The sequence below is a fragment of the Diprion similis genome, chromosome 8 (assembly GCF_021155765.1).
Source record: "Diprion similis isolate iyDipSimi1 chromosome 8, iyDipSimi1.1, whole genome shotgun sequence".
Taxonomy (NCBI): Eukaryota; Metazoa; Arthropoda; class Insecta; order Hymenoptera; family Diprionidae; genus Diprion; species Diprion similis.
The window spans coordinates 4,826,425-4,853,379 of record NC_060112.1 but is presented as its reverse complement, the minus strand read 5'-3'; the positions used below and the strand labels follow the sequence as shown (position 1 = coordinate 4,853,379).

The following is a 26,955-nucleotide window of genomic DNA, read 5'->3' as shown; positions in this document are numbered from 1 at the left end:
GTATCCTAACTGCTCATGGATGAGGGTATAAATTGTAACTGAGAGGAGCTTCCAGAGGTTGGGTATAAGGATGAACCGGCTTCTGTTCGCGGTTTGACTTATCACGTGCAAAATCGGGGGATTCGCGGAAAATTGAAGGCGTTACGAGAGCGTATATGCAAAGTCCGTACTGCAAGTCGACGTTCTTTCTCTCTCGTCGTGGCTCAAGCCCGAGGAATTCGATCTATCGTCGCACGTCACGGTTTTCGAGTTATCGCGTAATCCTGCAGACGATTCACGGTAATATGCATCACCGATTTCCATGTAGAATGCGAATTAGCATCGCATGATTTATTGGGTCTCAAATAAGGTTTCGAAGTGTAGAAATTTATGCAAAATATATTTAAAAAAAATACATAATGAATAAGCTATATTGCTGTTGCTATTGCTATTGCTATATTTCTGTAGTTTAACCTTCTTAAATTTCCGTTCCCTGGTATTTCAACTTTCTACATCTTGAAATTGTATAAGAAACAATAGATTTTTGCCTCGTTGAAAATTCGATATTGCAACCATACTCTTTTCTCTGATTCTTCTACATTTGCTCATCTATCGAAAAATTTCGTATCAAACATTTCACTGAGTGACAAAATGAAATAACAAACTTTTGAAATTTTAATTAACATCGCATTTCCATTCAGAGGAAGGATTTCATACCCTGCAGTCTTGGGATTAAACCGAATGTTTGAAATCAGAGGATTTGCGAGATGACGATTAAATTTCTACCCCTGGGAAAATCCGTGCAACCCTTTCAGAGTGAAAAGTATACTTATATTTTACGTATCCAAGTTACCTTACAGGTTATTAGCATACGTATATATATATATATATATATGTTTACAGACGGTGTAAAAAAATTTCACAAATCCTTAGGGAGGACAGTTTTATCATTGGGATATCGTATCCAATCCTGTAGGACGAGTTGCGGGGGAAAAATTTAAAGGGATTGAGAAATATTCCAACGGTTTTAAAAATCCGTAAAAACAAATTATCGCCCGGGCGCGCCAGTATAAACCTAGTATTGAGAATTGACTGATGAGTTTTGGAGCGGTTTGACCCTCCGAACTTTCATCAAGTTTCTAATTAGACTTCCCCTCCTTTCGCTTTGCCACCCCTTTTCATAACCCGCCATTCCATTTCACTAATCCTCATCCCTCCATGCACCCCCTCCCTCTAATTCTCTCGTTCTGTATATACATACGTATATCGTTCTAAGTTCTGCTAAACTTTGTCTCCGACGTATATATATATATATATATATATATGCAGCCATCGCCATTATCAACGCGAAGCCAGTCACTGCAGATGAGCTTTTTTTCTATTCTTAAAAAGTGAATTTTATCAAACTATATAATTTGATTTTCTTTTTTTTCTACGCATACAGCTGCATTCATATTTCAATGCATTTTTATTACTTCACGTATCCTCTCCTTTCGCTTCTTCTATTTCTATCGCTGTATTGTTAATTTAATTTCCCGCAATTTTCTGAATCACGTCGAGTTATGTAATATATGTATAACACATCGAACGGAATTACCTGCAGCGTATGTTGAAGCAAAGTATGTCATATTTATTATACTCGATTATTATAATGCGCACGATTTATGAACGGCACGTGTTTTGCGAGCCAATATATTTTGTTATATATATACATATATATATATATATATATATATATATTCACCCTGGCCGTTCAGCCTGGTTTGTTTTTTACTTTATATATACATTCGCTGTCGTAGCGAAGCCGTCCTTGTTCATCCTTCACTCGAGGGCTCCGGTTAACGACTCTAATTTCCCCAATTCACTCCTAAATACAACAATAAGTTGAATTCAAAGTGAAAGAGAGAGATAGAGAAAAACGGAAAAACTTGCCTCGAAAGAAAAAATCAAAATAAAACGTAGAGAGAAGAAAAACGTTGGGATGAAAGAAAGAAAAGGAAGAAAAAAAACGAGAGGAAAAGTAAACCGAAGGCGAAGATTTCCGAGTGATGTTCAATTAGGGTCGTTGCAAGCAGTAGTAGTGCGTTGTTTTTTTCTTTTTTTCTTTTTTCGTTTCGTTTTTCTTATTTTGCCGTGAAATTCCTTCGTCGCCGAATGTTAAACACCGAAGAAAAGAAGCGGAAGGAAAGGTTAAGGAGGGTAAAAATAAATCTCAAGTGAAATTCTGCACGTGCCATATTTTTAGGTTCGCAACGGCTCGCGATCGTCTCTTTTACTTTCAAAAATCTCTTTTCTCCCTGTCGTTGTGTCGCTGCAGTGATCGACGTGTTCATTGGTAAACGCCCCTTGTCCTGGACGTTCATTCTATCACGGTATTAAAAGCTTTTCACCCCCCCCCCCCCCTCCCGCGCCCCCCGCGCTCCTCCCTTGGAAAAAAAAGAAAAGGAAAGTAAAAAAAAAAAAAAAAAAAAAAAAAAAATGATCGTCAAATTAAAATTAATTAAGCAAAAGCGACGCTTGCGCTTTTAGCCCCTCTATAGTAGACGTCATTCAAAATGACGGGAACGGTCCACACGGTTGGTTGGTTGGCTGGCTGGTTGGTGAGCAAAGAGTCTCGAGCTCGTTCCAGGATAAAAAGCGAATAATGAGCATGTATTAATAAGCGGGAAATCCTGAAGGAACGGCAGCCGTGTGATTTTCAATCAGCTGGAGCATGACGCACGTGTGCGATCAAAGCTTCTTATTTTATTATTTCATTCATTCTGGTTATCGACATTTTTGAACTTTGATATTATTTGTCATTTTTGCTAGTCAAATTTTGGAGCTTTGCAGAATCTTTCGAATCGATCAAACTGTTATCAGGATCAATCGATAAATTTCCCGAATTTGATCCAACAAAAATGTGTTTGTACAATCTCTATGTCAACTTTTTTTTTTTAACCGAAAGAATTTGTTTGTACTGGTTTATCAATCAATTAATAATTTGAATAAATTTTTATTATCAATTTTCGATCGATCGATTTCTCTACAGAAACTCCATTATAAGGTAAAAATATAATCCTTTCAGTGATCAGGCTTTACGATTTAAAAGGCAGTTAATTATCTTTACGGTTGATATTTAAACAAGTGACAAGATCGTCTTGACACATTAGGTTTCGGTATATAGGTCAGGATTTAATACCATTTATACAATTATAAAGAAAACGCGAGGCTTGAATTCTTAAGAACCGTAGAATTTATAATTTTTTTTTTTTTTTTTTTTTTCTCCTCATCCGAGCAAGCGAGAGAGAAGAATTATCATCGTGCTGTTGAAGAATTTATTTAAAGACCAAGAAACGGAGAAATTTTATTACACCTCGGTTTAAAGTGATTTGTGGAAATGTTACATTTTCGATCATGATTTAATTTCGCAGATTCTCGTATTCCAGAATATTATAATACCGCGTTAAAGGACGTGCGTCAGGATCGTATACGTGATAAAAAAAAGTAAAATAACAAAAAAAAAGGATGTAAAAGTGACAAAAGGAAAATGGAAACTCATGAATAAAGCGATTTTACTTATCAAGTCACTATCTCCCATATTCATATTATTCAATGTTTAGAATATACTTTATACATATATGTATATATGGGGAATTCCATGCGAACCGGACCAATGTCTAAATCTCATAATTTCTAATTTTGTTAAAAAAAAATTCTGGAACTGTCGCAACCTCGAAACAGTATCCTAATTTTTGTTCAGATTTGTTATTTCAACTGTTCAATTATTTATAAATATTCAAAGTGATTTAGAAAAGGACTTTTTTTCAAATTCTCAGTAACTGTATTCATGTAAGACGAGCCTGTTTTAACCGGTTTTTCGTGCTTGTTTTCCCTAAATAAAGTACTCATTTTTTTTGCATGTTCAATTTTTTTTTTCATCAACTGTTTGAACGGTCTGAAAATCCCTGAAAAATTCTCAAAAATTCTAGTTTTCACTTAGAATTTTTCTGGACCGGTTCCATTATGAAGCGATTTTTGTCTATTGTTTTGACACATTCAACTTTTCTTTGACAATGTTATAATGAAACCGGTCTACAGGTGTTTCAAGTGAAAAATAGAAGTTTTGAATCTATGCGGGAATTTTCAGACCGCTTAAACAATGTTTCGGTTGATCAATAAAATTATTAGTGTTAGAAAGATAGAAAGAACATCGGCCCATTGTGATCGGCCCAAAAATTTAAAAAAATGGTCATTTTCAAAATCACTTTCAATACTTATAAATAATTAACCAATTGAATAAAAGATCTGAAAACATTCCGGGTACAATTTGTGAGTTCTGAGAATTGTAGAAAAATTGTTGAACAAAATCAAAAATGGTGAGAGTCAGACGTTGATTTGGGTTCGCATGGAATTCTCCATATATATATATATATATATATATATATATATATATATATATATATATATATATATATATATATATATATATATATGTATATAAATAATTTTTACCGGCCGATTTTGTGAATATCGACTCCCGTGTTTTTCTCCTTGTGAATTCAATTTCCCGATTGACTAATCCATAATTGGTAAAAGAAATTGGTTCCGCGTCCCTTCAGCATCAGGCATGCAGCCTCTTTCGAGGGGAAAAGGACCCTTTATAATATGATCTGGAGGCAGGATGTTACGCAAAGTGAACGGAGAGGCAGAAACAGAAGCTCAACAGCGTAACATCCTCGACGTTCCTCCGAATCCCTATATCGACAATTGCGCTCCTGAGGTTAAGGCTCGCAAGAAACGGGGAGGAAACTGCCAGTTCCATAAAGCGAAGAAGCTTCGAGTCGATTCGCGGCTGCTCGACGAGAGCGCCGATCGTCTTCTTCACCCCCTCACCCCCTCACCCCCTCACCACCGCCACCATCCCCTCGTGTTTCTATGTGTTTGCGCAAGCCGAGGGTTGAATTCACCCCGAACGAATGGCTTCTGGCACACCGAGTGCCTCGCCACTCTCGACGCTTATGGAACCCATATTATACGCCCGAGAACAACCGCCTCTCGCCTTTCAAACCCCTGACGCCACGCCGTTTTGCGACGGAGATACGTAACCCTAATGGCAACTTTTGTTTCACCTCGGTAAGTGAACGAGGTCGGTTTGGTGGATGGGGGGGTGCTCGGCCATCGCTTCTCCCGATATTCCTGCTTCCGATGATGTAGATTTAATCAGAGCTGCCCCGATTCGTGAGGGAAAAGTTAAAGCTTCGAAATGGTGTTTATCGGATCATTAGATTTGTTTCTTGTCAATAGCTAATTTTGTATTTGAAAATATGAAAATTAAAGATAATTGAATTTCAAACGAAAGCTTCTACGTTTCGAATCGTTTGAAAATTGTTTAATAGATGGTAGATGAGGTTGATTTTATTCTAATGCTGATTCGTTTTATTCTGAATCATTTTATTCTTAATCTACCAGGTTTTTTTTTTTCAACTATTTCTTAATGATTTGAAATGAAACGTTCTATCTAACGAAAAGCTTCTGTTTATGATTTCAGTATTTTCTAGTTTTACACTTTTCACAATTCTCCGTAGCCTACGGATACAGTAACTTGCGAAATACTCAACGTAACAAAGTTAGTATAAAGTATCAACTTTTGGCCAGTCAACATCTTTAAACCTAAAAGAAACTTAACAACGTTTTTACCAACAAACTTGCAGGAATCAAAGGATTCGGACAATTTTTTTTTTTTTTTTCTTTTACAAGTCGTCTGGGATTTCAAAAACATTTCGAAAATTCCAACTTTATCCAAATATCTCGTCCGATTATTCCCCGATGTCGATAAAGTTGAAATTTTTGGGGAGTTTATGAAATTTTACACAGCTCGTTAGAAAAAATCATCCGAATCCAGTGATCCGTTTTATAGCTACTGTTGCTTAAATTTTGAAAGTAAAAATAAAGAAAAAAACATTTCTGAAAACAAGTTCGAAAAATTTCGCCTCGGAAAATAGCACATTTTAATTCCAAATGGTTTTATTTAGAATATCCGCAAACGTCTGCTGCATAATTCCGTATATGAATCCATTCGTAATTTTTATTGGTGAAAATTTTTATTTTGTGCAATTTTCTTTTTATTGTAAGTTGAATATAATATAATCAAAATATATAACAGAAATTTTCAAATGTACGCAACGAGAATTAAATTAAACTGATTGTTATTTCGTTATTTCAAAAAGTCAAGCTTCCAGCCACCTTGAAAATAAGAACAAATAATTTTTTAATAATTTGTAATGAAAAAGAAACGTAAGAGGATTTTACTCGTATCTGAACGTATAATTTCTCGTGACGATTTTTTTTTTTTTTTTTTTTCTTTTATTCTTACCGTTATTCGCCAAACAACGTTGCGAAAACTCTCTTTCTCCCCCTCGAAGCAGAAGAAAGGTAATACGATTTATTAGTCAATTATGCGTTACAAAGGTTCGCCGTTTGCTTGCAACAGCAAAAATAATAATAAAAACAAAAGGAAAAAGATGAAAATCACTCCAATTGCATGGTGACTTTTTATTCCGTTTTTTTTTTGTGCGTGTGTGTGTTTGTGTTCCTTGTTTGGTCTTGTTTCCAGCCGATAAATTTTCACACGCGAATTTCACACGTTTCTTTATTTTACACGCATCCTTGCGACCCCACTGGACCAATTAGGCTAATTGAAGAAGTTTGGATCACAAAGGGCTACGCGTTGCGAACAACGACCTGTTTCACTTGATTTAATTAAACGAATTCTGTCCGGCATGTATTTCACCGCGGTGGTTGTTATGTGAAATATTGGACGCCGCCCTGCCAAACAATAATTTGGGAATATCGATAGCACAAAAAAAGAAAGAAAAAAAAAATATTGGTGATCAACAACCACAGTTTCGAAAGAAAACGAACAAACTAAGAAATTACAAATGACGTAAAAAATCTGAACCGGTATACAAATCTTCATGCAATTTTATCGTAATGAAAATTTTATTCAACAGGTATACATGAATGTTATAGAAAAAAGATGCTACCTATACTGTTTTTTAATAGTTATAAATAGTTATTGATATTCTAAATACTATAATTTACGAATGATTTTATGCATTTTGTTGGAGAATGTATACAGAAAAATTTCCATTTCTCATATTTTGATAAATGGTTATATTTTACAGTTTGACAAAGGTAAAATAATGTCGTGGGCAGCTATAATAAAAACAAAAGCAAAAAAAGAAATGGTATATTTTTTGCATTTAAATTATTGTCTGCTTTTATTCAGATTTTATTTTTCTTTATATATACAAAATAAATTCAATTCGAGTGTAACGCGTGATTTTTCCCAACGTAGAGAGAAAGTTTGATACTAATTGGATACCTACGGTCGTCGAAAAATACGTATTTCGTATTCTATTTGGAGTGTATTTCGGATCCATTCAACAAACCTGCACTGCAGCCTCGAGTCGAGTCGAGACGAGACGAGTCGGAAAACCGCAAACGCCAGGCAGTCAGCGTATTCGCGTTTTACTGCCAAAAAGAATCACTCCGAAGGTTCGTCCGACAGTGGATTGAGCTTTTATTGTCATGCATAAAGTGGTACTTCCGGGCTTTCCGTACCCGCACTGACTTCGGTCAGAAGGGTAATCGTAAAACAGGGATCATCCGGTTCTTACGTGCTTCTAAGATCATCCCTTAATGTCGTTAATTGCTAGGGTAAATCCGCGATTGGGGTCAACCCTGGGGTTCGTGTTGTCGGACAGAAAAAGCTCTCTTATCTCATCCGGGGAAATAAAACGTTTTTCACGTATTTGCCCATTCTCGTTGCAAGATGTTCTTGACGAGACGGGGATTCGTTCGTTCATCATCTCTTAATATGTTTTCAAAATGTGGTAGAAAGTCGAGGGACAAGTCTGTGGATCAAGAATCGAACCAGTATAACTCTAAACAGTATAAGAATAATATATTTTCGTTTCATGGTTCAATTACGTTTTCACACGAGACGTGGATCGTTATACATAACTTGATGAAGTGGAAAAGCTCTGTTTTTCACTACTTCTAAAAATTCTTAGCGCATTTGTTACAATCGATCGGAATACCGATAAAATCTCTCTGTATAAACCTTTATCCCATTCAAATCTCGAGTATTCAAAAATATATTTTGGGTGTTGGCCGGCGTTGTGGATTCTGAACGGTTCTCGTTTGTCACGTATTCCGAGGAGCACGACTTCAAACTCACATAAAAAACAAAACAAAATAAGAAAAAAAAAATGTATTTTGCCGTATCATTTTGTTTCGACCTTGTATGATTTTTATACATACCATATGTAAGCAGTCAACGACCACATTCGTGTTCGCAGTTTAAGAACTCCATCCGAGGAACAGAGAGAGGCAACGTCCCGAGGCCAAATCCTGTTTCTCGTGTATAAACATGATGTACCTAAAGTATTTCAAGCACGTAGGGCAGAATCTGGAAGTCTAAATTCTGGAATACAATCATCCCCGAAATTGCAGTCGAGCTTTCTAAAGCAGCAGCTCTCTCTCGAGGATCTCTGGCGGGTCAGCGCTCGCAAGTTTACGTTTTCCATCCTTCTTTTTGTTTTTACTCTTCTCTTTTTATTCGTCGAATCTTTTTGCCCTATTTTACGTGACGTATTACCTGCATTATCGGTATCTGAAATCGGCCGAATTAGGTTCTTGTTTTCTCTCGTCTTTCTTTCTCCACTTAGCAACAAATAAGCCAATTTCACGCGAAATTCTCTGCTCAGATTGGTGGGTAATTTTTTCCACCAGATTTTTTCTACACGGTAGAACACGAATTCGCGAATCACATTATATACATATATATATATATTTTTTATACACACCGCATGTAAATATTGAACCAATTTCTTTCTACGAGTAATTTTAATGTTTGTTTTTATTTATCGTTATAATTTTTTATCGTTCCTGCAACACGAAGAGAAACGGTTCGCGATCTTTCAACAAATTATCACTCATCTAGATCACGGTAATTTACTTCATATCAATTTTCAAAACAGCGAATTCGAATGAAAAGATGAAAACTTCAAAACTATCTGTTCATAATTTATTTTTCCCCCTTTACGATGACAATATTAATTTCTAATGTTAGACGAAAGAAAAAAAAACAATACAGTAATAGGGGTGGGTGGGACAAAGTATGTCCCTTAAAAAAATAATGCCTTAAATTAGAATAAAATGTTTAATTTTCATATGAAGAATTATGTTAAATTATTATCTAGCTTTCTCGAGAAATAGTAATCATAAATTCAAGTTCAGAAAATTATTTGACTTTGACGAATCGAGAGTAAAGCAAAACTTGAAAATTTTCGCGTTATAAGGTGTGCAATTACTCGTGTAAATGATTTCCGAATAATTAATGTTTAATAAAAAGTTTAGGTGGATAATTTATCCTTTGTTATTTAAAAACATTCAAAGGACCCATTTTGCTCCATCCTCTCCTACAACTCGTCTGGAATTATTATCAACAGTCGAACTTCTTCACTTACATAAACTCGACGCTTATTAAATTTTTTTACTACGTCGAATCTAAGCTCAATTCTCTTTTCGAACACTTCTTGTCTAGGCTATGCGCCAGACACACGGCTTAGTAATTTCCTAATTATAATATTCCGGCATCTTTCCACACTGAGAAAATTCCTCTAATTTCTACGGTGCTATATATGGATATCATAAACAGCAGCAACCACCACCGGCACGTTGAGCTGTACTATAAATTTGGAGCAAGGCGGGCAAATTACAGGCTTCCCTGCAAGTTACGTCTTTAGTAGAGTAAAAATTACAAGGGTTAAATTGGGGGCGGACCTTGAGAAGGTCTCTCTTCACGTGTACAAGGTGCTTTCGCGCAACGTAACACGGTCACCTCATTTCTTATATACGAGTGGTGGGCAGCCACATGGGGTTCACTTACTTGGGGTTGGACCCCGATTATTACCCTCTGAATTAGAGACTTGGCTGTGTTTGTTTATCGGCCTTTCCTTTAACGGGTTACTTGCCCCACGTGGGCCTAGCTCGTTGTGTTACTGCCAAAGAGTCCTCATCCCCTTGAACCTACGCCGAGCATGCAATTCACCCCGTTTTACATCCCCCTTAGCTCCATCCGATCGCTCTTGTGGCAACCGTTGTTGTTTCGCTAAGAATTAGAAAGTGTTTAAGTGTGCTTCTTGCTTTTTTTCTCATCCCACGCGAAGGAAAGTTTTGCGTTTTTTAAATTTTATCAGATTTTGATGATTTTTTTTTTTTTTCATGGGATTTTGAAAACATATTATTGTGTTTCTAGGAATTTTTATGGGGTTTTGAAAACCTTTTCAGGAAATTAACTTTCACGAGTGAATTTATTTTGATCTTTTGTGATAATTGGTTATTGATACACTTCTTTTCGAATTTCGATATTCGCAAAAATAATTCGGAAAAAGTGAAATTCCACGCAAGCTGAAAAACGAGAGCGAAAAATGACTTGAGGCGAGAAAAATTTCTCAAATGAATTGTTATAAAGTGAAGAAGGAAGTAAGAAAATACGAAATACGAGAACCGTAACAATAAAAAATTACTACAAGCCGAGATAGCTGAGGAGGCTGCGTAGTATATTTCCAAAAGGTGTAATTTGGTGTAATTACCTTTGTATATTTAACCTTTCGTTCTTTTTTATTTATTCATTCTTTCGCAGTATATACTTTATACTTTTCTTTTTCCACACCGTTGTAATGCAGTCGAAGAATTTAACTCTGCCGAGGGGGGAAAACCGCGATACGTATTCCACCCGAAAACCAGACAACTGCTTTCTCGCTTCCGTAATTTCGACGAAATTTGTTATACAAATGCTGAGCATTGCGGTTGAGGGTAAAAAAAATTTCTCCACGAAAAATTCATCGCACCTATATTTATATTGTGGAACTTTTTATGGATCAGTAGAAATCAGGATAAACGTTTGCATCAATCCTAATTCTTATTTCTCATTGTTTCTAGCTTTTCACCTCAATATCTCTTTTTTGAATAATTCTAACCATTGCAGAGGGTTCAACGTACAATGAAAAATATTGGAAAAAAAAAATATTAATAAAAAAATTACTAATCACTTGAAAAATTTTTAAATATCTCAACAATATTTTTCACTCGGGTTAATTATAATCGCGTTTTTTTCGTGTAACCAGATTTTAATCCAGATGAATTGTATCGTTCAGATATCATCAAAAACAAATATATAAATCAATCAGAATGTGAATGAACGGATCGCGATTGTAAAAATGTTTCCTTTCTTCTTTATATTTTTCAACTCGACGCGACTGCTTCCATCCCTCGGGATTAGCTTGGTTTTTCTATACCGCAATCGACATCCCATCCAGAAGCCAATTACCAGCCACGTAATTACCATGGGTATTGAATTCACTGATTTGATACACGTGTGTATCGTGTGTATAATATACGTATACACGGTACATTATGCGAACAAACATGATATCAGTGATCGTGACTGTGAAACGATCGTACTTAAAAAAAAAAAAAAAAAAAACAAGCTGATAAATGCTTCGATGGTACAGATTATATATTTCTAATTGATACGAATAACGTGCCAATTTGACACAGAGTAATCAGAGCGGCTTTAATATTTTTATATTTCGATGTAGAGCATCGAGCACTACATTTCAATGAATTTTGCCCCCTCCCTTCAGGCTAGATTTTTCATCAAAATTTCATTTGAATCATTCAATCAGTCGGTTTGAGATGTAAAAATTCAAGTGCAAAAAGCAGAGTTATTTTTTCGGTTAAGTAATCGAATAAATAAATCGATGGAAAACTGTACAGCATTTTGAAATCAGATTAAAATGGCGGTTTGCATCTGCATTAATCGCCTTCGAAAAGGATAAATGGAGAGAGATTCTAGCTATCGGTGGATGTCTGCTCGAAGTGCTCGAAGAGAGGAGACCAACGAATTCCTGCGGGAAGTCTGCAGAGTGAGATTGGTCATTCAAACGAGTTCCGCGGGTTGGCCGGGTTTCGGCTTTGTCGAGACTGCGCCACTTCTATACCATGCTGGGTGGCTTTTTAGCTCCGTGTGATTCTCGGCGGAAACCACAGGAACTCCGGATGTGGACGCTCGGTTCTGGTCCTGGTCGGCGAGAAAGGCTTTGGAATATAGAAGCGCCGACTCATCTCTGCTCTCGCAGATGATCGTCGGCCACATTCACTCAGCATCCTTTGCGAAAAGCTCAACAGCGCAACTTCCGGTACGCGGTTGAACGCCACTTGCTTTTTTGCTGGTATCTACTGATTGGGATTCAAAAAAATTTCACTACCGAGTAGGGGGTTTGATTTTGGACGGAGAAGAACCCATTTTTTTTTTTTTTTTTTTTTTTTTTTTTATGTATATAAAGACGCATGGAACGTACAGTAATCACGTTAGAAATGTGTTGGAACAAATATATGACCAGATACAAAGGGTCTAAAAGTGAAAAACCGAAGCTAATCTAGTTTAAGGGGTAACAAACACATTGCGTAGGAGAAATCAAGGGTAATTTTTTACAATTTATCTAATAGAAATGAATTGATATTTCTTAATTTTATTTTTCATATAATTATGTTGATATAAGGCTTGATATATAGGAAATTTTTTTTGTTTTTTTTTTTTAATTATTTGAATACAAAATGGCGGTGGAGTGGCTGATGAAAGAAAAATTTTTTTTTACGGGCGACCACTTGCAGGTCGCAATTTTTAATCTAGGACAAAAAATGAAAAAGGTTTTAACAACGTAATTGAAAAATATGAATTCATTTTTTTTAGGTAAATTGGAAAAAATGATTCTTGATTTCATGGACACAAGGTGTTATTACCCCTTAATGCAAGTTTAAAAAAGCTCGGTGGTTCGGGAGAAAATTTGAAAACATTGAATTTTAATTGCAAATATCCTGACTATTAGAAAAGTAAAAAAATCGCAATATTAAACAATGTTTTCAAATTAGTAGAACGGTACGATTTATCTCACGCAGTAAATACGGTTAAAATTCTTTACCTGTATTGTTAAGACTTTTTTTTTATAGTTAAATGTAACTATATTATAGCTTCGGTGATACTTTATCAACCTCTGACTCATCATGCTTTCGTTCCAACACTTTTTGCACGTTTCATAAAATAATCGATTTTGCATCGTAGTAAAAACCGTTGAATCCGCAAAACCATCTGCGAGAATATTATGTATATTATAAGTAAAAAAAAGAAAATTATAAAACCATAATTATTAGACTATGAAAATGATATAAATTCAAAAATAATATCTGTCCAAGCCCTCGATAACAATAACGAAAAAAAAAAAAAAAAAAAAATTATATGCAATGTCCGGTGCATAAAATTCGATAAAAAAAAAAAAAAAGAAAAAAAAAACTTGGCTTATAGCAATGCGTACAAAATTTTCAGAGCCCACGTAAATCACACCGAAGTTCAGAATAGTGGCAAGTAAAGTTACTTCTTTGAGTAGTTCTCAGTTGCTGTGCTCACTCTTCCTCTTCATCTCTCTTCAGGTTGGATTCTGCGATAGTCAGAGTCCTCTCATCTTCGATATCTCGTAGAGACCTTGAGGGGTCGTCCTTTGTCACCGAGAGTATTCTTTGTCGAACTTTTCATGTTTTATATATAGATATATATCGGTTTGAATAAAAATTTGAATATGAACAGCGCGTGAGTGTGCATTTGGGCTGTGTACTTCGTACAATGTGTATTATATGTTGTATATTGCGAGGTAGTACAATCTCAAATAACCGAAATAGGATTTGACCTGTAACAGTGTTAGCGACGTGTTCAACTGTGTCACATCTTCTCTAAACTTCTGCCAGTTACGGTATATCGAATTCGATCTATAGATATACCTATATTCCACGTTATATCTATCACATTATATACTTTTTATCCTAGAACAGTTTTGACCCTATATTTTATATTCTAGTATTATTTATTTGCGATTTAAGATAAGTGAAAGGAATTTAAAACCGTGCTTAAGTTTCTCAATTAACATTCTTATAGGTTTCTAATCGGTAGCATGAACTGAAAAAATCTCTTGCAAAGGTTGGTTTGCCAAAATCGATACTCTCTATTAATTTTATTACGATATAGTCGAACATCTAGTATTCTTCAAATTATTTTATTCTCAGGCTAAGAAGATTTGTTTAAAAGTGAAGGGACAAAAAAAAAAAAAAAATGTTGTCAGAAACGAAAACTTGAGTGTAATTCATATCGTATATACATATATATGTATTTAAATATTCGTATACGTTAAAAATGGTTAAGCATCTAGTAGATTTATTCCATTTCACTCTACGGTGGCTAATTTTTATCGGAAAACACTGTTCTTTACAAATTTTCACTTGAACACATTTTTTCAACATCTTCGTACCGGTGAATATTCAATTTCACAACATCACGCCAATACTGATTCTGATAAATATATGGTGATGTTGAATTGAAATATTAAAGTATTGAGAAAAAAAGATTTGTCCCAGCAACGTTGTAGAAAATAGTATGTTGAATAAAATAAGCCATGGTATAGAGTGAAATCGAACAATATTCTAGATATTCAATAATTTCGAAGCGATTTGAAACGAAGCATCGGTAACATTTACCTTCCTTTGTCCAAGTTTTCATTATTCTCAAGAACCTCATAGCTGATTAAAATAAAAATTTAACAAACAATCAACTTACAAAAATCACCTAACAAAACCGATAAAAAGTAAAAAAAAAAAAAAAAAAACACTTGGCCATTCAACCTCCTTAAAGCTCTGAAGGAACGGCTGTAAATATAAAAGGATAATGTATTTCAATTTCCAAGGAGTGGGTAACGCGTTTCGGTTATACATAAATACCGTGGATTGAGAAAAAATAAAAAGTGTATAAAAAAAAAAAAAAAAAAAAAAAAAAAAAACAAATCCAAAAAAAGAAGAAGAAAAGTCTGAAAAAGAGCGGCACACATTCGCCCTGCAGGATATTCGGCGCGGCGTGCGAATGCCACCCCTATCCTGTATCCTACATAACCCTATATATCCTATCGCGGTGAGCTATTGGCTTTTCAATTTATCGGACCGGAAACGTAGCATGGGCCATACGCGATATTGGTAAACATGGGCGTGTGGATGTGAGGAGCGTTTTCCATCCGTGTTACCCATTCGGGGCCTCCGTGCCAATATTGCAAAGGAGGAAGGTATATTATACATACCATGTATATTGCATTCGTGCTTTTACCTCTAATGAAGCACCCTGAAGGCAGAACTGTGACGTACACATGAACCACACATCCGAGTCCGGGCTTGTATGAATGCCCAAGTCGATTCACACAGGCTTCGGAAACTCAAATAACTAGTTGAGTCGTCCTACGATTGCTGGAGAAAGACGCGCGGAATTAACTCATTGAAATTGTTGCTTGACGATTGTTACTGGACACCTTGGCTATTTGTTTCCCTTATTTTATTAAGAATTGAAAAATTAAGGAACATAACAACGGAAGGGAGTTGTATGTAGGTATCGTTTTTTTTTTATGCAATATTTATTTTGTCTCTTCTCTGAATCAATTCGTTTAAGCATGGCTGTAACGATGTTTTTCATTCTTGTAAAATACGTTGGGGAAAAGAAAAAATAATAACAGGAATAAGAAAATTGTAAAACGTGTGTTTGATCGTCTATAAATAATCGTAATTTGATCTTGTTTATAAAAAAAAAAAGAGAGAAAAGAAAAATCAATCGTATCGGTACGCAAAAAGAGTTAGACTTATAATATTTAGAATCGAAATACAAGATTTTTAAACAAATAGAATGAATGTAGAAAAAGATTGTGTATATTATCTTGAAAACTCGGACGAAAGTTGAGATATTTTGTTATATCGAAGGCAAAAGCAAGCATTGTGAAATAATAATGCAGAAATAACTTGAGCGAAAAATTTCACACCTACATAACTTGTGAGAACTTTTATGAATTATGTTGTACGAATTTTTGAAAGGCTGACATTGATTCTTGTTTTATAGGGTAAGGATTTTACTATAGTTTTTACGTACAATCGACCCGCAATCTCGGAGATAATCTCTGTAAAAACTTTTCTTCCAACGGTTTCGAGGCTGCTGACAGAAAGAATAACTTGGGTTACCCTTATAATTCTCAATCGAAGCTCAACTTCTGCTCTTTTTATCCGTGTATTTAATTTTCTCACCCTGATCGTGATGTCGGAAAAAGATAACTAATAATCGTTTAAAAAGTGACAAGGTGAATATTTTCTCGTCTGTTGGAAATACCTTTACGATTCGTTGGCAAAATTTAAAAGACAAACTTGTCAGAGTTTTTCTTTTCTTTATTTATTTTACTATTACAGTATAAAAACTTTCAGTTCAACGTCTACTTGTAAAAAACGTTGCTACGTTTTGGAAAGTAAAACCTTTCTCTGCGTTCCCAAAGAGTTTTATTTTACGCAAATTATTGGCAAATATACGATGTCAATTTGCTTTTATAACTGTAAAATGATTGATTAACGCAAGAGCTTAACGCTTTAAATCGATAAAATTAGATTCTTCAAATTCCATAAACGTTAATAATCTTAACACCAAAATATCGAATAAAAAAAAGAACAAGAATTGCACGAAATCACGAAAATGCACGGCAAAAAAACTTCCTGAAATTATTGACGAATGAAATTTTTTTTCATTCTTCCAGTAGAAACATTCCGGCACCGATTGCTGTGGAATTGTATACATGATATATACATGCATATACATACCTACGTAACATAAGCAGAAAATCGAATAGCGAGACTCGTACGCTTTTCTGAAACTCGGCGCAGAGCTTGCAGGGAGAAGGCATGGAGAGGCTCAATCGTAGTCGTGAAATTTGCATTTCGTTTCAGTCGAATTTCAATGCAAGCCTGTGCAGATACTTCAAGTACCTACGTTACGTGTACGATACACATGTAGCTGTGTGTCTGTGCGTCTGTGTGTGAGGGAGGGAGGGGGGGGGGGGTGTATGTATGTATAGATAGTGCTACTCAGTAATCCTGAGTTTCCTTCGCTCCAATATCGCAACGTCAATGGCATCGCCCATTTCAAACACAGTATAACAGGCACGTGCGGAGTGCCCTTATTTTCGCGGAAAAATTCTTTTCTCTTTCAGTCTAACGCTGAACTATATTATATATATATATGTATACGATGAATCAGAAAAACCGTTTGAGGTTTCTACGATTTTTTCTAACATTTTTAAACGTCGTAAATATAATAACAATGCTAGGAATTGCAGCAAATAGTTATTAGGTAATTAAATAATGAATGAAGACTTGAATACCTGCAAAGTCGACAAATTTGTCGAAAATTTCTGTTACAAGGTTTTTTTTTTTTAATTGAAGTAATAGAAAAATTTGAAAAAGAAAGACGGGAGGATATGAATTAATGTGAAAACATCGTTACGTACGATTTAAATTTCATGGTAATTTGTTAAAAGTGGTAAAAATACTCGACATTTTTTTCACAAGCTCGCTTTAAACGTAGAAACGATTTTTGGAGTTTGAATAGAAGTATATTTTATAAGGATAGAGTTTGAAATTCTTCTGTACGTTGAAGAATTTTCTCAAAAATTTTATGCATGTTGAAAAAGCGTTTGCAAAATTCAATGTCGCAAACTTTTTTCTTTTAGCAATCCGCGATTTTTTGGAATATCGTATTTTTAGAACAAGGCATTCAGCTTTCGATTATGGATATTGCAATATACAATTGCGATTCGAATGTAAAACGTAGAGAGGATGTGGGGAGATGATAATAAACGAAACGAAACGAAACGAAACGTAGTTGGAAAACTTTTCATCGCGTGGCGGCGGGCGTTTTGTGAAAACGCGGTGTGAACGAGACGGGGAGAAAAACTCATGAAGAATTTGATGAAATAGTCGTTTCAATTTTTTCGCCTCTGTATATCTGCTTCCTCCGCCAGTTTCTCGCTTCTCTAATATCGTTGTACCTATATAACAAGACCACTGAAGGGAAATATTAAGTTTTCACACCGTAACCATCGCCGCCGGTTCAATCTCTATGCAGATTCGCTGGAGTTGAGTAGTGCAGGTTCATGAAATCGCCGTCCCCGAACCGAACCTCGTGCCCATGATACGTGTACAAAACGCCACGTTCGTTACGCAGCGAAGCTCAAGAAATGTGTAAGTATCAGCTTTTTTCCTGACATGGAGAATTATGGGAATGCTATCGTTCACCCTGGTTTGTTCTCAAACCGTTATTTCGCATTATCTCGAAACAAAAAGCAACAGCCAATTTTTTAACAATATTTTCCAACCATTGGTTTATTTTCTACTATTTTTTTTTTTTATCAGTACGTAGTTTAAACAGTATTGCAAAAATTCCAATTTACGATATGAACGTGAAGAACTTCGCAATCCTATTTAAAAATTTGTCTAAAACGAACAACGATGGACGATAATTCTGATTCATTTCGAGAGGAGTTCTAAGAGGATTCAAAATGAGGAAACAAGTTGCGAATATCTTTAGTTAAACGACAGAATTCCTGACCTGATTAAAAAAAAAAAAAAGTCATAAAAAACTTTTACATTTTGTCCGTTGTGAAATATTCCTTGCGTCCTTGCTCAGAAAACTATCGAAGTCAAAAAAGTTTCACAACATTTTACTCAAATCAAATTTAAAAGTTTTCGTTGGAAATAATGATTTTAGACGGTATTTGCAGGTTTTCAAGGCTTGTGTTTTTCACCCTCTGCTTCTTGATACACGCAGACGTGAGACGAATGGAGTTTTCAGAAAAATTGAATCCCTATTGCGCGTGCAGACAGTGAAAAAAGGGGGTAAAAAGAGTGGAGGAAAAAGAAAAAAAACACGGCGTAGTCTTTTGTACCGTGAGCAGTGTTACGGGAACGACTCGTAATCCCCGATTCTCAATGCATTCAAACTCCCGCGAGTCTTCGCTGTTCGTTTTGCCGCATATTTCGACAATCGCTTTGGCTGTTAATCTCGGAAAGATTTTTCTCACGCCAAATGGGAAAGGGGAGGGGAAAAGAAATTGAAAGTAGAACAGCGAAGAATGCCTATTCCTTTGCTAACGCGTTTCATTGTTACAGTTTCATTCATATTCGAAAATTCTCCTTCAGAACTGGGACACTTTCCAGTTGGGATAAAGATTTTTTTGAACAGTTGAGCTTGATGGAAAAAAGAAAAGAAAAACAAAAAAAAAAAAAAAAACAATTTACGAAAAATATCGTCTGAATCGAAAGAAAAACCCTTCAGTCTTCATAAGATAATGAAAACAGATTCAAGATACGTTAGAAATTCAGGAAACTGCCGGTTTTCTTTGGTTTTCGTAACAAAAAAAAAAAATTTATTTCTTTTCGTCTACGTTCGTACTTTTCTAATTTGATCTATCATTGTCCTGACTTTTTTCATTTGATTTAACTTGGCGTGTTGGGGAAAAAAAAAAAAAATTAAATAAATTATTATTATTAGTGTTAAATTTTTTTCTTCTTCTTTTAATAATAATTATTTAAAGTGGGATACTTGTCACAACGAAACGGATGAATTTCTACCTGGAAAAAGGAAATAATATAAAGTTTAAAACGTGCATCAAGATATTTCAAAGCTACAAAAAGGATTCAGAGAGCACGAAATATTCGCTCTACTGCAGTTTGATGAAATTTCAAACGATCCAGTTTAAATGCTGGAAAATAGCACGATGGAAATTGTCGGTTCATTATACGAGAAGCAGCGACGCGACGGGGACCGCGACGTTATAATATTTTTCAAAGGATAATATTCCCGCTTTAAAACTGCAAGGCAAGACTGCACTGTCTCTTGATAAGGTACACATATACGTCTCAGGATATGCATATATGTATACACGTATATACTATGTAGATCTTCTATACAGCCGAGAAAAGTGCTTCTTCCTTGTCGTCCTATTATGGTAATATTTGGTAATTTATAAAGAGTACGTTGTACCTGAACCACCGAGCAAACTGAGTCTGCCTTCGAACGAGACGAAATTAGTTAAAATAGGAAGAGAATAAAAATGGAATATATAAGTATGCGGTATACGCTGCGATGGAAAGAAAAGTAAAATGAAAACGCCGCAGGTTCTAATTATTACACGACCGAAGGATCATAAACTCTACTTGTCAGATCTAATATATTCTTATCCATTTTTTTGAAAATCATTTTTTCTTTCTCACATATTGTAACCGAAGACTGAATGATTGAAGTTTGTAAACCAAAAAAATTATTATCACATTACTCGTGGCTATAAACAGTTTTTACAAACTTTGTATAGACAATGGTTTTCATTGTTCGAATGTTTTTTTTTTTTGCTTCTTCTTCATGTTCTTCTGGTTGAGTTTTTCTTTTTTTGCCTTGCGCTTCTGTGTGTGTGTGTGTGTATTTTTTTTTTTTATTGGAACCGATAACAAGATAAGCAATTCAATGGCTGCCCATTAATTGTATACTGTATGTATGATATACGTATATAAATGAATAATTCACAATATTCTCCGTCGTTACTTTGGCTGGAAATCCGGTAGCTTGCCTAGCTGGAATATCAGGCTATCGTTGTGTTGTCCCGTTGTGTGTTCGAATAACGTAAATATCACGGTCAGCTCTCGCGTGTGTGTATATACATATGTAGTGCAGTGCAGGATAGTCACGGCATATGATCCTTGGCGCCGATTCAAATGTCACGGTATAGGTATGCCATTATCCTTGCTTGCTTATTGTGCACAGGAAGCTTTAGTGCGCGTAATTGGTGGAATCGTGGGGAAGAGTCGATTACGCGTTATGAATTCAAAAAAGAACGAAATAAAGAAAGAAAGGTACTCGTAGAAAAATCTAATGATTAGTTGTACTTGTACTAGTACTTGTACGAGTTGCACTGTTATTTGTATATATATGTACATAAATTAGAGTGTTTAAAAAATAATCGACCAGTTTTTTTTTTTTTTTTTTTTTTTAATAACATTGAAACATCGTCAGAGTATTCCTAAATAAAGATCCTGTTAAAATATGAGCTTTTAATATTATGATTTAAAGGTGGCGATTCTCAATTTTTCTATTTCCATTTCCCATAAAAAAGGAAATTTTTTTTTTTTGAACTTTGAAAAGTTTATTACTCGTAAACGAATTACTGTACAATTATAAACAAGATAGATTTTTGTAGGATATTGAACGCTCTATAAAAAAGGTTTGAATGAATATTTGCGTAAGGCGAGCCGTTTCAAAGTTATCAAGCCTAAACTATTAAACCGTTGAAAATAATGATGTAATATTATTTTGAAAAGTTCAATGGTTGAGGCTTGATAACTTAGAAACGGTTCGCTTTACGCGAATCTTCATTTAGACTGTTTTTTATAGAGCGTTTAATTTCCTACAAAAATCTATCTGGTCTATTATTGTACAGTGATTTGGTTACAAGTACCTACTAAAATTCCAAAGTTCAGAAATTTTTTTTCCATGTTATTTAAATAGAAATAGAAAATTGAGAATCGCCATCTTTAAATAATAATATTAAAGGCTCATATTTTAACGGGATCTTTATTTAGGGACACTATGACGATTTTTCAACGTTCTTTGAAAAAAAAAAAAAAAATTGTCCATTTTTTTCAAACACTCTTAATATCAATGTGGGCGGAGATAAAATTAATGGGGATGAAAAAAGGTAATTGCTAGTCGTAAACTGTATATACTCACGATACACCATGTATGGTCCTTCGGACACTCGTTCAGATGCATCTGAGCTGTGTAATTTAGACAGGGAGTAATGCTGCCGACGCCGTCGTTGTACATGCCGCATATAAAGCAGTTCAGTCCTTGTGTCGTTCCTGAAAAAAAATGAGATAACAACTCAAGGTTAGCTCAAAAAGAATCCGATTGTGAGTGCAAGCTGAAAACAAGCTGAGAAACAACAACAACTGCTGGATAATTTTTGTGCCAAATTTGCAAATTTAGTATCAGATAGTGAATATATTTCACATCAAACATATATTAAATACAGTTTCAAATCGACGTCAGATAGAGTTAGACTGACACCATATTATAAAATCAATTTTTCTTTCAGTGAATCCTGTTACTTCGAATAATGGCTTTTTTCATTGGACAATTTTATCACTTGGATTCAACTTCGAATGATGGGAAAAACCGAAGACTGCATTCGATGTGGAGGCGTAAAAAAGATCATCCTGTGCAGCGTACGTGAGTTTTAGAGTTTTCTTAACTGCAGTGCAGGCTACGTTGGAACTGATCCCGTTGGTAAGTAGTCTTAAAGTATAACGTCTTTCCCAAGGAGAAGAGTCCGATGTGTATCCCTGGGGCTTTGAAAAGAGGTTCCGAACCCTTCGAACGGAATAGCGATGACCTTCTGCCGCTACTTCGTTGTAGGAAATGGAATTTCGAAAAAGTATCGCATTAGCGATGTGTTAATAATCACGACCCCACGTCACGTTTCTGATTCTCCTACTATTCAGCCTGGTTCAACTAATTGCAATACCGATGGATATGTTACGCAAGAGTTAACACCGCGAGGTCTAAACCACTTGTCGCGGTTTTAATCACGTCGTTCACATCGGAAACATTGATGAGGGTAGTCGAGACGTTCTGCAGCGCATGCATTCTGGGTACCTACTATCGAATGGGTTGCTACGTGTGTATCGCTATAGCAATCAAGACACTGCTGACGACTCTTCGATAATTGAGGATGTATCAGGTGTACAGTATGCTAAAACTACTGTAAAAATGGAATCATTGATAAAGGATGGTTCGGAGTTGATAACTGATTGAAATTGGACACATGCTGTGTACTTTGGTCATCTCTAAAGTGACATCGAAAAGTCGATTGCATTGTAACAATAATCTTGGTGCATGATTCTGATGTTCAGTTAATGCACTCGCATGACTACGTTTAGTAACTCGACGAGGTTTCAAGTGGAATTAAAACATCTCGACAAATGTAAATCTCACGAATTCTAGTCTATGGTAGTTAAAAAATCGCAATCGCAATTATTTGACAATGAAATGAATTTCAAAAGGTCAAAAGAAAATGCCGTGAGTATATCCCCTTGACCATATCACGACGAAGTAGATTACCACACGTGTTTTTCCAACTTATGAACCCCAACCGAACCATTCTACTTTTCTCTTTTCTTATCATCAATCAAGCGTGGAATGGGGTCTCCCGAAGTCCGAAGACCCAGGATCGTGATTAAATGACAGAGAATATATGTATACAATAGTATACACTCACATATACATATACAGAATGAAATAGGGATGATTTGTATGCAAGCGAGCAGTGCCAGTCGTCATCATCAGAGGTCGGTATGAAAGGAGTTCTCTCGACTTGGGGCCAGCGGTCATAGCTAGCGTATCGGATCTCAATTCACTATAGCAATTCGCGGGAAATTGGAAAAGTTGTTTCTTGCTTATATCGGAAGAGACTGGGGGTCTCGTCCTCTGGCCGTGGTCAGCTGAGAAAGAACGTGTTCACCAGACGCGACCCTTCGAAATGGTTCGCGAAGAACCTGGAACCTAGTGCAAGAGGAGAATTTTATTGATTCTAACCCGAAACGGACAATTGCCCACGACAAGTTCACGAATTCCCTTGAACATTCGGTATCTGATTAATTTTTATTTTTAACAAATTCCCGACAATAACATCATCGAATGGTCTAGATCAGGATTTATGATCAATGTAACTGTCATTTCATCAACCCTGATTCCTGAGGCACCATAAAAAATGATATCGCGTTACAATTAATTGGTTACCTATACTTTCAAAGTGACGCGTTCATGGGTGCATGGCAGTGCACTTAAGGAAACCAGAATAATGTTGCGGTAACTGATTATTACAGGATAGTAATATCGATTTCTTCTGTCGAGTACTACAAATTCAGACTGTTTCATGATGTTCATAACTGATGTTTGCTGTTTAAACGTAGTTTCTGATCTTCAAACGGTAATCAGTAACTGAGAATTTTTCAAACCTTCCAGTAATTCATGGTACTCGAGGAAGAAAATCATGTATACGGTGTATGGTAATCAGTTTTTGTGACATAATGATCTCCTTAATTACACTCCGAACATCCAGTGCAGCTACTTGAGACTCTGTAACCGATAGTCTCTTCATTACGGAGGTTGCAGTGGCCTGAGTTTTCAGATCGGGTAGCTGATGGTCCGTTTCGGGAACAGGATAGAAGGATGGGAAAGGCGAGGATCCCTCGGTCCTAGGAAAGCCATTTTTGTGCAAATGACGCGGAGAAAGAGACGCAAAGCTATTGTAAGTGTGCGATTCGTAGCGAACGACGCGCTTCGGATTTCAGAAACAATCTAAAAAGTCCTTTACGACCAGACCGAGACGACCCCATTGAAAATCTGTGTTTCTTCCGTAGAACTTTTCAATTTCCGCAGCCGGGCCAGTCTATTTTATAAATATATATACTATATACATGATCGTAAACCCAATCAGCGCAAAACACGGCGTCGCCAAACTTTTCTTTATCATTTTTCGAGGAGGTTTACTTCGGTGGTTGGATGAGCACAAGAATCGCAACGAAATAATTTTTGCTCTGTGAAGAAGAGGAGTAACTTTCGATACGTTGATAATATCTCAAGTTTGAATCGTTCGCCACGTAGTTTCTGCAAAGAATAATATAACCTCGAATACTTATATAAAGGGAAAAATCAACACTCGAATAGCAATAAATCATTCAATAACTAATTCTGCAGGAGTGAAAATCCTGGCGCAGGTTATTTCGCAGGTTTGAAGATTTGTTCAATCCTTCAACGTCGCACGGTTTATCTCTTGCTTTATTGTTTTCTGTTTTTCCTTGAAATACGAGGACGTTCATACTTTCATTTACGTTATTAATTTTCCTTCTTTCTCCTCTTATTCTTATTTTTCTTCTTCTTCTTCATCCTCGTCATATCTTCTCTCTACACTTTTGCGATGAGTCTGTGAAGAGATTCGGGGAATCTCACACACCTCTATACAAGATATATGTAGGTACACAACTCGAGTGTGTGTATCATATCTCTTGAGAGGAAAGTTTTTCACGCCTTTATACTCCGGCCGAAAGTAAGGCTATTAGTGGTTGTTTTTGGCGCTAGAATCCGAACGTTACCATCGTTCGTCAGCCGCCTTTTTATACTCCTTATTTATATTTCCTTTGTATAAAGTATTAGAAGCACGAGCGTCGTGATCCTTAATCCTGGCAGATTAATAGGAACGCAGGTATTATAGACTCTGAGTGTGAGTTGCCTTGTATCGAGATTTCTTCCTCTTTTTCTCTTTCTTTTCCTTCTATCTCTTATCCATGTACGTACGTCTATATATAGGTATATTGTATATATACACGCCTTTAATCTCTCTTATAAACTTTCTCCACCCTCGGATAATCGGCCGCCCCTTAATCTCGCGAGGCAGCAGAAGAGACCCTGGCCATATCAGCCAATCGAGTTCGCTACATCGGGAGTTGGAACGTCCGTTTACGATCTAAAGCTGACCCAGACTTTATTTATTATTCAAGCGATAATTGATCGGCAATTATCGGCCGAAGGCAACCAAATTGTGCTTCATCGATTTTTTAGAGACGGTATAATACAATCTAGGATCCACTCTACCAGGTCATTTCGTGGAAATGTCACCGAGACAATTTAGCATTGTGCAAATCCGCCTGTATTTATGCGATTGAGGATATTTATTTACCGATCGACATGTCAATCATGAGAAAAATTCACACTCAGTTGCCGAAATTCATGCGTTTTTTTTTTTTTTGCTGAAATGTACCCTGAATTGCATAAATTAAGAATTTCACTGCTAGTATAGAAAATTTGTGTAATTTCGTCTCTTTGTCGGCTGACTAATGAGTAACAACGAATTACCTTGGCTTGTTCGGTTTGCAAATTCAATTCCGTATCGCCTCGTGGGCGCAAGAGGGAGATAGAAGTGATGCATTCCGCGTTGAACCGTCACGATCAACCACAAGATTCTCGCCATGCTCAGGATGTGCCGAGGTAGTAATCGGCATTCGAGAACCGGCGAAAATACGTCGCGTCGGCAGCCGGATACTCAATATTGTCTCGCGCTTTACACAGCTTGAGTTAAACTTATGGTGTGTACACGAGCTTGCGGGAACTTCGCGTAAACGGAGTAAACGCCCGATTCCAGTTACCGTATATCGACAACTGATCCTTATCCCCGTAATCTACATTCAAGATCCTGGATTTGGCGTCTGGATCCAAAGATTAACAAAATTGACTTGAGTTGCAGGAAAGGATTTGACTGTAATCAAGTTTCTGCAATAATAATAAGAAATAGCTTATTTTCTTCAGAAATTAATTACATTTTTGAACTCGTATGTATTGTTCATCAGACGCAGACTAATTCTAAGCAAAATGGACCTTTTTTTTATGAAAGAATGGTTGAATAATTCGATTGTCTCTCATGATGTGAATATAATAATGAATTTATAGTTCAAATCTAGTGTTCGATAATTTTTTCATATATCACTGGGAGATTTTCATTTCTTTTGGATTAACTTCAGTGATATTTGTGAAGCTTTGATGTGAAAACTTCTTCGTCACGACTGGGCGTCCTATAAATGCTTGATTTAACATTATTTCTGTCAACGGAATGCGGCTTCCGGGTGCTCGATCTTGCAGTTAGAAATTCTGAAACCACCGGTACTGCTTGAAGGGTTTTTACGAGTACCAAACCAGGTCGAAGATCCTGATCCGACCCTACACGCTGAAGGATTGAAGCTCTTCTTTGATCTCGAAAGTGGCACGGCATGCCTGCCAGCCAGCGAGCCGTAAAAATTTGCGAGGCCCAAGCCGCGCCTCGACTATGTAAAGAAGAGGTATTAAGTGTCGCGAGATTTTCGCAACTCCACAAGAGCACTCATCTCGACCCTCGAAGCTCGAAGATCCACCCCCGAGGTTTCCGA

At 36.1% G+C, this 26,955-nt stretch overlaps 1 protein-coding gene across 1 annotated transcript in view; it reads right to left on the bottom strand.

Annotated features, from left to right (window-relative positions):
- Positions 1-26,955, bottom strand: part of LOC124409405 (lymphocyte antigen 6G) — a 54,536-nt gene that overhangs the window by 14,006 nt on the left and 13,575 nt on the right. The window contains exon 2 of the mRNA XM_046886997.1: positions 21,707-21,837. Within this exon, the coding sequence (XP_046742953.1) occupies positions 21,707-21,837 (131 nt within the window). The remainder of the gene's footprint in view (positions 1-21,706; positions 21,838-26,955) is intronic.